The 12,020-nt window shown below is 36.9% G+C and overlaps 1 protein-coding gene across 3 annotated transcripts in view; it reads left to right on the forward strand.

The window, feature by feature from the left end:
• CAMKMT (calmodulin-lysine N-methyltransferase) overlaps positions 1-12,020 on the forward strand; it is a 391,924-nt gene that overhangs the window by 326,117 nt on the left and 53,787 nt on the right. For all 3 annotated transcript variants that reach the window (XR_010021683.1, XM_063078638.1, XM_063078639.1), the window contains exons 4-6: positions 1,740-1,800; positions 3,746-3,800; positions 4,853-4,916. Coding sequence is in view for 2 of the 3 variants with exons in the window: in XM_063078638.1 (XP_062934708.1) it covers positions 1,740-1,800; positions 3,746-3,800; positions 4,853-4,916 (180 nt within the window). In the remaining variant the exon portion in view is untranslated. The remainder of the gene's footprint in view (positions 1-1,739; positions 1,801-3,745; positions 3,801-4,852; positions 4,917-12,020) is intronic.

The raw sequence follows: 12,020 nt of genomic DNA on the forward strand, positions 1-12,020 counted from the left end.
ATCTGCTCTGGTTATTGAGATAATTGTTTTTGGTTCACATATTCTCTCTTCCACCGTTCTGTCCCCCTTTACAAGACAGTAACATTAACAACAACTAACATTCTTTTTCTTTGAACTTATTATGTGTTAGGAACTGTTCTAGACACACTGCGTGTATTTTATTCATTTGATCCTCATGACAATCCTGTGAGGTTGATACTACCATTATGATATTTTACAAATGAGGAGTCTGAGGCACAGAGAGGTTAAGTAACCTATCCAAGGTCACTCACATAGGGAGTGGCAGAGCTGGGACCGGAGCCCAATGAGTCTGGTTCCAAAGTACCTGTCATCTTAACTGCTACACTCACTTCCTCTATGACTTTTCCTCTAAATATGATTCCAAAGACTTCTTGCTGGTTTTCTTGTCTTCCCCCCCCCCCCCAAGCTGTCATTTCTACCAGAAATGCCAGGGAGGCTGGGTACACCTGACTGGACTTACCTGTGGCAAATGCTCTATAGAGTCACCTCTTTGCTGTTCATGTATTTACTTGGTGAATTTCTTACTCACCATTTCTTTGACATCTTCTTCTCTGAAATGTTTGAGTTTCTTGCTCCTTGAAGTTGGAGACTCATCTAGGGAGAAAAATTAGGCCTCTTTTAGATGTTTCAACTTTGCATCCAGACCCATCCGCAGAATGCTTAGTGCTGAGAAGAGAATGTTTGCTGTTCTTTCCCAGGACTGTCTGGCATTCTTGACCTCAGGCAGTGCAGGATGCCTGGTGCCCTGCCTGATCTTTGAGTCTGATCACTTGGGGAAAACACAATCTTTATAAGATTATAGTTTAGTATGAGTATAAGAGCAATAAATGGTCATTGTAAAAATTTTGGAAAATACAAAAAAGTATAAAGAAAAAAATTAAAAGCACTTATAGTCCACCCTGTGGTAACCACTAGAAACTATAACTTCCGAGCTACATCCTCTAAATAAATGACTTACAGATGATAATTTTAGAAAATGCCCATCCATGGAATTTAGTGGGTAGGGTTGTTAAATTTAAAGATGTGCCAGAGTTGGTGAAATTAAAAGTTCTTAATTTTACACTCCAGTTTAAGTTTTTATTTGTTGGCAGCTGGCCTGTACAGGGATCTGAACCCTTGACCTTGGTGTTATAACACCATGCTCTAACCAACTGAGCTAACTGGCCAGCCCCCCAGTGTGATTTTTCAATTGAAGAAAGGAAATTATTGTGAATATTTTAAACCATTAGCATGGAATCAAACAAAAAGGTATAACAACCTCAGTGGTTTTATTTGCTCCTACAAGTGATTTTTCCATTTATTTTTGCCAACAATTGGCTGCGTGTGTGTGTGTGTGTGTGTGTGTTTGTGTGTGTCAACTGATGCTTCTTAACTTTATGTGAACAGGATTAAGGTCTACCTGAAATACAATCAAAACTTAATATTGGGTATTTGTAATTTTGGTTGTTACTCTTTTTGCTTCTTTGTTGTGGTTGAAATTTAGTAAAATTTATTTAGGACATTTTACTATTATCCTCAGGAAAAGGGTTATAAATCTCACCATTATAAAAACAAAACAACAATAACAAAAGAAACTCATGGTATAACATTTTACAAGAAATAACTATGTTAAGTTTGATTCAAGTTCACGTAGGTTATATTGAACATTATTTTTAAAAGCCATTTCTTTAAGAAAATGACTTCTATAATCAAAAAGTCTATCCTCTTGTGTTTTCTAGGCATCTGGCCATCTGAAGAGGTTCTGGCTTACTACTGCCTCAAGCACAGTAATACATTCAGGTACAGAGCCACACTTAAAAGATATTTTTTAGTCCTCCATGAATACTGAATTTGCATATTAAAAATTGCCATGATTACATTCTTCAAATTAAATTGTTTTAAAGAAGGAAAAAAAGAAAGAAAGACAGTAAGAAAAGCAGAAAGAAAAGGAAAAAAGTTCACAGTGAACACATGTTGCTTCTGAAAAGAAATCTGAATTGCCTTTGGGTACTAATATTGCACAGCAAGCTTTTTGCTATATGTCAAAGGCTTTTGATTTCCACTAAAGACATTTTATTTCACTTTGATTTGGGGGAAACAAAAGTGAAGTTCCAGTCAATCCTTAGTGATTGTGAAGGTCAAAACCAACCAAACAAACAAACAAACAAAAAAACCCAATAAAGACATTCTTTAAATTCTGCTAGGGAAGTCACTACAGAATATATGATAAATAAATACCTCACAGCTATTATTTAAAGATGCCATCCTGGTTTTAAAGGTATTTTAATATACCTAACAATATGTATTTGTGAAATATAAATTACTATTACAGTTTCATGTTATGGAAATAAATGTTTTCAACTATTAGTGTGAATTATAGATCAAATCCGTGGATGAGATTTAGGAAAAAGAAAAAACTCCTTTTATTTAAAAATTCTAAAGGTGTTGGCTAGACCCAGAAAATATAGGTTTTTCATTTTAATTCTCATTTCATAAGAGTCATCCAATATATACTTTCTGAATAGCCCATCATGATTCCTGACGAGCCGTTAGTGATCATGGTGTGTGTTTTAACAATATGTACTTACAAGATTGGGTCAATAATACGTATTTTTTGAAGCTCTCTGGGTCCATATTTGCTGACCAGCCTATAATTGCTTTGAACAACTAAATACTCATTAAGTGTTTTTTGAAATATGTATGTCCTTGCTTGGCTTCTCTGCCCCTGTCCGCTCTTCGCACCTCTCGTTCTCTTTTAATTTTGCTTTTTTTCTCCTCTTGATGTAATAAACTTCCTGAACTGGGGGAAGCAAAAACAATCTTAAGAGTCTAAGCACATAAAATAAGAACAGGGCAATTTTGAATTTGGGCTGCAGAGCTGCCCTGGAAGTCTAGCATTTGCTTATCTCGCTGTACTTAAGCTTGACGGGAGCGCCAATCAGTGAGCAGCGGGCCAGGGCGAGAATGTCACACGTTGAGGGCTGATATTTAGGCACAAAGGGGAAGGTAAGTGCAGAATGCCACACTAGACTGTCAGCTCAGAGCCGCTTTACTTTTCAGTGGGGAAGTCAGAGCCCAGTCATTGCTTTAGCCTTGGTTTGCTGGCTTAACCGTATTATGTCCCTGCATTGTTTATTCACTGTGTTGTGTTGGGGTCAATTGTGATTTAAGTGTTAATTGCTAAATGTTCTTTGTGTAATTGTTCTTTATGGGGGCAGTTCGGCTTTCCAAAATGTTTCAGTCTGTTTTAGAATTTTTTAAAAAATTCAGGATTGCATGTATTTATGTGTGTGTTGTGTGTATGTGACCATAATATAGGTATATATACATACTCATGTATATTTTTCATTTACTTCTCTAACTGTTTTTGAAGGAATGAATGTGGATTAACAGTGTTATCCTTTCCTAACAATTATCTTTCGCTACTCTAGCTAGTTTAGTTCTAAAAGACAGCACCATTGACAAGGGGAAAAAAGGGAACCTTCTCAGATTTTTCAGCTCAGCGGTGGTAATGTTGCAGTGAACACTAATGAGGGAACCCCCACTGATTTGCCTGCTTTGTGACTTTTCTATTTCATAATTATTTTTAAAACGCAAAACGACATGAGGTAGCCTAGTCATGTCTCTGCAACTTCCTGGTAGTCCCGTTCTTACTGCAGATGGCAATTTGTTCTTGTAACATATATATCTCTGACCGTTTTCATCTAATTTGTATGGGTTCTACCATTTCTTTTCTCTCTTTCAGGGACCTTGCTGTGTGTGAGCTAGGGGGTGGCATGACATGCTTGGCTGGGCTCATGGTAGGTCTTTTCTCAATTCCAATCCCATTCAGAGGGAAGAACAAAAGGAAAAATGTTCCAGGGCCTCCAACTGCTGGGTCAGAGAACCGTCAACAGCATCAGCTGCGGTCAAGCTGCAGGGTCTTGAGAGACCTTCTAGATTGACTTACTTTCGGATCATATTGATTTTATGGTTGCCTCGATGAACAGAAACATTTTACCTCAGTGTAGTCAATATCGCTTGTTGTGACATTCCAGGCCTCGCAGTCTTTCTTTGCCATAGCGAAAGCATTTTTTTTTTTTTTCAGATTATAGTCCCATTTGCTAAGATATGGGAATAGCCCAGCGAATCACAGTTGGAGCACCATGATATAGCTGCTAATGTTTTGCCTGCATTATTACACCAACAAACATGATCCAGAGCGCTCAGTAATTAGATTCTTTTGAATTAGATTGGCCATTCAGGAACGTCGTTCCCCATTCTCTGGGTTCTGAGTCATGTATTCAGGAGATATTATGTAGCAGCACAGTGCATTAGACAAGTTTTTATGTCTCTACAAATAAAAGCATATTGTTACACTGATTGGCATTTGACAAACCTGTCGCTCTTATACAATGTGTCGAGGTTACAGCCCAATGTGTGAGCATGTCAAAGCTCACAAAAAAATTACCCTCACAAAGCCATCTGCCTGCAATGCAAAGTTATATGAAGGGCATCAGGCAGTCAGACAGAAGCAAGCTGAAAGGCAGAGTGACAGCCTTGTATGATGGCTCTACTAGATAAACAGAAGCCCACAAATGAAAGCCTCTCAGAATACCATCATCCGCTGTCACAATGCAATTACCGAACAGAATGATAGCAAGATAGAGGCTCCCGCAAATGGAATGATAAAAGTATTGACTGATTTGATTGAATGATTAAAATAATGCAGACATAAAATGAAAAAAGATTGAAGATTGTTACAGAGAAATAGGTGAGGAAGCATGATACTGAAGGCTTGTCACTCCTGTCTTCACTTCCACACAGACAAGCATATTTGCTCATTGTTTGCTGCGCTCCTTTTTTTTTTCAGGTTGCTATTTCTGCAGATGTCAAAGAAGTTCTGTTAACTGATGGGAATGAAAAGGCCATCAGGAGTATCCTTATTCAGATAGAAAACGGGTTTGTTGTGCTCATTCCTTTTTCCTGGCTGAGTAACAATTGATATAAAGAAAGACAGCATGGGGTATTAAAAGAGAGTCGCTCCCCCCCAACACACGATAAGTAATTAAGAAAAAGTAGAAATATATAAATTCATTGCATACGACTATGCAGTTTTTTTCTTTCGATAGATTTTTATAGACACTTCTCATTAAAGGAGCCGATGTTTTGTGAACCTCTCAAGGCAATAAGGAAATTTGTTTCATAATTATTTTCAAGCATTCTTGTTCTTTTATTTCCATTGAAATTTGCCAGTATAAAATATATTGTTTAATATTTATTTTTTTTGATATTGCTTGCAAATATTTACTTGCAATTTCATGTTTGTTGTTACCTCTTATACATTTTATACAATACTAATGTTATTGTACAAACTATGTGACATTGTACTCACTCTAATTGCCTAGGAGTTACCTATATCCCCCATTGGAAACAACTATCAGTGCTTCATTATTCCCTTTTATTTAGGATTATAAAGGCTATCTTTTTTTTTTTTTTTTTTTGCTAAGCTATTACAGTTCAAACCCCATTATATTAGATTATGCTTTACTAATATGTACACAGAGTTCATGAAAATTGAACTGTACTTTAACTAAGAAAGTAAGCATAATTTGTGGCTACTTTAGCAGTCGAGCTGATTTGTTCAGGGGCAGTTAACAGCCGTTAGAAACTGAGAGGGAAAGTGGAAGATATATTTGCTTTGGATTTTTTTTTTTTTTTTTTTTTTTTTTGGTGTGCCTTGCATTTATGTTATAAGGGAGACAGTCTACTTATTTGAATTTTAAGCCCCTCAAATGCCAAAGCAGTTTTGATTTTTGTGGCATCTTCATAAAACCTATGTTTGATTTTCTTGTTCTAGCTCTGCTATATCGTTTTTTGAAAATAAAATTTGTAGCCACTCCATAAGGGATGCTTGAACAGGAGAAAGGGGGTGGGTGCAGGAAGCACAGAAGGTGATATTGTTCAGCGGCACTTGTGTTTTCTGCAGAGACCCACCCAGCTAATTGCCTGATAGACAAAAAAAATTCAGGAAGGAAAAACAGCCAATCACAATCTTGGCCTTTCACACAAGAGAAAGAGATCACAAAAGGTGCTTCCTTTTTTAAAATGCAGGATTTTAATCATGATCTTGAGACTGTCGCAAGTTTTTCAAAATATTCCTGAAGATAAGCTGATGTTTCATTCACTCTGCTTTATTCCGAGTTATTCCGTGCATGTATCATTTCACTGTGCTCCTCCTCCTTATGTTAGGGAACACAGAAAGCAAGAGGGAGCTCAGGTATGCCAGCTCAGCCCCAACAGATATATTTTTCAGAGTGGAAAAAAGCAGGATTATTGCATAAGAGAAGGTTATTTTAGCCACAGAAACTTTCAGATTGAGCCCAGTAACCTGAGATTTTTCTCAAGTCAGCAGGTGACTTATTTAATAGCATCAGAAACCAATTAGAACTTTTATCAAACTGTGGGATGCATCTGTAGTCAGTAAGTAAATTTAATTGTACTAAAATTATTACTGAGCTAAACTACAGAGTTTTCAAAGAAGGGAAGCAATGCTAATGTTATTAATTAACGCACCTTTGCTTTAAACAGTGAAGATGCCATGCCAGCTCTTGAAATCTGAGAGGAAATCTCAGATTCTGTATTCACTCTGCTGGCCTTTCAAAGAAATGATTGGTACAGCCCCCTCCCAAGAAAATGGATTTTTAACATTTGGTCCTCAGAAGCTCAGCCCTGAGAGTGCTTTATTGTGCTGGGTTTTACAATGGGTTTAATATAGCAGGGTGCCAAAGGGCAGGAGGGGAAGAACTTTACAACACAGATAAAGTAGGTCCTTTCAGGACGCAGACCAAAACTGGTAGTGTGTTTTATTTCATCTCTTAGGACTTTGCTGATGGAGTTCAGTTTTTATCATATAGTTGTTCTATGTTTGTGTGCCTTTTCCTGCTGTAACTAGATCTAATTTTTTTTTAATTAAGAGAAAAAAGCATGCATAAAGCCTTAAAATAGGCCATGTGGTTTTCCTCCTTTTAATACTAATGTTATTCTTGATTTGCTAACAGAGCTGGCAATTGGCATTCATCGCAATCTGTTTTACTGAGTGAGGTTAATATGAATGAATTTTTTTTTCTATTTGTGTGCCCACTTCCTGTAAGAATAACTAATTCCCTGGATCACATACTATTCATGCATATAGATCGAAACAAACTCATTTAAAGATTACTGTTTACATCTTTCCTTTAAAATTTTAGGAAGCCTAAATTATACTGCAATTGTAGGATATTATCCAAAAATTACTTTCTAAAAAGTGAAAGTGGATGTCACCAAAAAATAGGGGAGAAACATTGCCAGAAGCCAGAAAATCTCTAAGCAAAGCTGCTAATTATTCTTAATGGGCAAGATGAGCACATTAAGAAACAAATGAATACATCAGTGAAATGTAATTGAAAATCGACCTGGCAATCCCACATCACATCTGAGTATTGGACTGTATATTATTCTCATCATTTTAAAAATTATTTTTGTTGTTCTTGGCTTCTGAATTTAATGAATCCAACTGAGTCTTGCTTCCTAGTCTCTTAAGCCTCTAAGATTCTGATTTTTACTTTTTTTTAAAGGAGCATTTTCTGATATTTTCTTTTAATCTTCTGTTATTTCTGTTTTTTAAAATATGTGAGGCAATGAATTGATTTGTTTTGAATCCTTATATCACAGAAGCATGTCAACCAGTTGTGAGGTTTATTTATTTCCCTAAAATGTATCAAATGGGTTGCCTATGTCTTCCAAAACTCTCTACCCTGACCCTGCAAAGGTAGATGTTGATCTGAGATTTATTAAACAGACATATCTGAAAAGAGATTAAGACCTGAGGTAAAAATGAATTTTGTAAGTCCTGAATATTTTCTGAATCCCATGTAGGTTTCCTAGAGGTTCTCTTTAGTCCTTAAACTGCATTTCTGGGTCTAACCGGAGCCCCGCTACCGTAGAGCTGCCCCTCCTACAGATGCCATTTTATTTGTACCACAAGAGAACAAAGGATAAATTGGAAATGGGATCATCTGGTTCATCCAGTTCTCAAATTTATTCTAAATAGTGTGAAACATGTTTCTTTGGCACTGCAGTAAAGGAGGAGATCACCAAATGCCCACATATAATAACCAGGTAGGTTTGTAGCTGGTGATGACAGTGACATAAGAATAGGGGAGAAAAAGGCTATACTGTTATTATTGATGGTAAGCCTCAACAAAATGAATAAAAGTAGAACACCTAAAGGCAAGCAACCCTCTCTGGCTACGATCACTAATTTGCCCAGCACAAGCACCCTGCCTTGACCTATCCATAGTAAACATCTAGCGTGTCATCTGCAGAAGGTCTCAATGTTTGCTGACCCATTTCTCTGTGTCCCTACTCAAGCATCTTATCCCCCTGGTATATGCAGTGTGGATGATGATCTTAAGCTTAGGATTCCCCCAAAATTGGTAAATCTCCTGTGCTTTTTAAAGGAGATACCCCTGGTTTAACATTATTTGTACTTAAAAGAATCAGTCCCTGACTTGGGTAATTAATAAATGAAGTTTCATGTGGACCATGCAGCTACGCTTTGTATGACTGACAGCTTGGGAACCCCAGGCCATCTTCCTGTGTCCAGGCCCATACTCTAGTATTGGTGCCAGCTATGCTTCACCTACTAGGTGAGTCATAAGTGAACTCTATGTGCCTCACATTGGGTAGGAGCTCCACAAGTATCTTTTAAAATTAAATGAAAATTAATTCAACCAGTATTAATTGCATGCCATCTCAGGTGCTAAAGATAAATCAGTGGACAAGACAGACCTAGTTCCTGTCCTCGTGGGACACATTTTGCTTTGGCTTGACACATTTGTACTTGTGAAAAACACTGAAAAACTACAGGGCAAAAGTTCTTTGATTTCTTCTAGTTATTTAAATTCTACCATACAAATGTTCACCTAATTACTTCTAAGCATCAGGGAAAGAAAATAAGTGCCAAACCTCATTTTAGTGACTGTCACCAGCGTCTTCATCCTACTAAAGCTTTTGCCTGAATTATTCAAAAATATAATGAATTGACATGAATTAGGCACCTACTATGTGTCAGGCCCATCACATGTGATACTCGATTAAGCCTATAAAATAGGTATAGCTTTTCCTGTTTAGAGATAGAGCTCAGAGAGGTTAATTTACCCAAGGTCACACAGCCACTAAGTATGAGAACCAGCACTAAAAGCCAGGTTCACTTGACTTAAAAGCTTATGTTTTTTCCCATTAAACCATTCTGTTTCATCAAAAACTAGGAATGATTTGGTAAACGTTGTCTTGCATTTCCTCCTCACCCTCTGGAGGAAAAGGCCTCTCGTCCATAGACATAATAGTTGGCATTGCTAACAGAGAGTTCATAGTACCTCTATGCCATTCTCTCAATTCATTTGAGTAATAAACACACGAATATTTTGCAGCCTTAAATTAACAAATATTGCCACATCAAGCTTTTTTTTCTTTTTAAAAAAAACAACCTTTAGAGATCAAAATGAATAGGATTTATATTATAATCTCATAGTTTCCTACCCTCACATTGGGTGCTCCAAAGAAAATAAAGAGAACATAAATCAAGAAAGTATTGCTTTGTGAATCACAGTGTTATTATGTTTAAGATATTTTCTTGCTTAAAGAACAATATCAGCTCTTCAAATGTATATACAACTACTGATAAAAATAATGATCACCAATTGTAGGAGGAGGCTAATATTTTAAACAATATTTTATATACATATAACATATATATAATTTACTTAAATGATTATTACTATTATATAAAAATATATATTTTAAGAGCAAAAATCAACCAAAATACAATTGAACTGGAGCCTCAATCTGAACTGTGCTTTATTTGAGAAGAAAATCTAGAGATAGGATTCTGGTTTCCTTTTAGCCACAAGCATATGTCCTGTGGCTCTGGAGGTCCAGTTGCCCAGACAAGAGGATTGGAGGTGATTGCTCTGTATCCATTTAATCAGAAATCACATTGAGGCTTTCTTTGCATCCAGCCCCTCCCACTGAAGTCTTCTAGAAGGTGGGTGCAGTTCAGAGACCGTGATTTGATCCGTTGAACACTATCCTGGACATATTGACTCAATTTGATTGGATTTCCTTTATTACCCTGAGGTGACAGAGGAGAATGATAAAATCTATTACTGGACACAATGCTATCCAGAAGACCCATCAAAATCTAACCTAAAGTAAAGGGTGGGGAGCAGGATATCAGAATTTATCTTTTAAGGTAATATTTTACAATACTATTTCCATTTTTTTCTCTTCGTACTTGTTTAAATATAAAAAACACCTCCTAAATCACAAAATGTATTCCCTGCCCAGTTCTAAAAATAAAGCAGCCTAAATACTGCTGTGATTTTTTTCATTAAATTGCTTGTAGAATATAAATACATATGCTAGTTTCAGCCTGACCACCTGGAGTCACAGGCTTATAAATTGTATAAAAGTATATAGTGTTAAGATGTTTACTAAAAATTATTAACAGATTTTCTGAGTTATATAATTTAACTTCTCTGTGACTATTTTATAAAAAGTATTACCTCCACTAACAAAATAATATGTTTTGCTTGATAGATTAGTCATGTACTCATACGACGCTACAGGTGTACCGGGCACATTACAACGCAGTTGGTTGCCATGGAAACACTGAGTAGGGTGTGGCCTGAGTGTGGGGGAACTTAATCAAAAACAGTGTCAGTTGACTCTTTACTAATTTTGTTCTTCTCAGAATAAAGATGTCAGCTGTCCTTTTCTGCAAGACATTTCATTTAGAAGACTTTCCTGAAATACTTTCTTCCTGAAATAGACAGAACTGTAGGCCGATGTGTCATTTTAGTTAATCAAAACAAGTAGGCAAATTAGTCTCTTTTATTTTTTTAATGAATGTAATTTAACGGTATTTAATTTGCATATAGGAAAGTTCACCCAGGAAAAAAAAAGTCTGCATTATAGCACTTTTGTAAACCTCAACAAAGCCCTTCATTAGGAGACTTAATTGATTTTTCCTACCCACTCCTGGGGGAAGAAAGCTATCACAGTACCTGCTTATTCACTCAGAGAAGAAATGGGTGTGCCTGGTGGTTCAAGCAGAGATTTGGGTTAAAAAGTCCTGTGGCTCTGTTCTTGCAGGGAGATCTTGGCCAATACTTGCTTTGAGCATTCAGGAAATCTGTTTTTCTGAGCAATAGGGGAACATCGCTTGTCTGCTTGGTGTCCTCCCCATGGGCCCAATTTAGTTCAGCTTGCAGCCTTCACTGGAATTATTTTATTTCTTGTTTATTTAAACCTGCCTTATTCCAAAAGAGGGATTTTGAGGTTTCTTACAGTGACACACAGAATATATTGTATAAAATAAATGAAAAAATGAGGGCGGAAATTAGAAAGCCAGGAAAATATGATGAAACCAGGAATAGAGGTCAGTACAGAAAATATATGCCATAGGACCTCTTGTGGTTGTTTGAGTGAGGTCATGCATTTGGCTCTGAGTTGCAAAGGGGCCAGAGCAAAGAGAGAAAGAAGAGCAGTTATAAGATTTATAATATCCAGAAGTTGAAGCAAAATCAGCCAAGCTGAAGTCCGGCCTTTCCTGTGTTAAAAGCTGACATAATTTTTCCTGTGGGTCCTTGCAGAGATGGGGCTGTGAGATGTGATGAACCAGCCTCTCAAATCATCTCTTCAATAAATATGACTCTTCTGTACAAGTTCTTACATGCCAGCAGATGGTCAAAAGCCCAAAGCATAAGTCTGAAAAGACAGTTCAAGAGACCTTTCACTGGATTGATTTTCTTCATCAGTAATTCATTTTCTTGCAAAGATTCTCCAAGTTTCTCTCCATCTTTTTCTTTTCACTTCCTCCCAAGTCACTCCCCGCTGCTCATCCCCACCTTCCCTATTAGCATTTAGGAGATTGGGGATAGTTCAACTTGGAAAGTCCCAGAAGACTGGCATTGCCTTCCTCACGACTGAGAGAGGCT

Source organism: Cynocephalus volans, chromosome 14 (genome assembly GCF_027409185.1).
Source record: "Cynocephalus volans isolate mCynVol1 chromosome 14, mCynVol1.pri, whole genome shotgun sequence".
NCBI classification, from domain to species: Eukaryota; Metazoa; Chordata; class Mammalia; order Dermoptera; family Cynocephalidae; genus Cynocephalus; species Cynocephalus volans.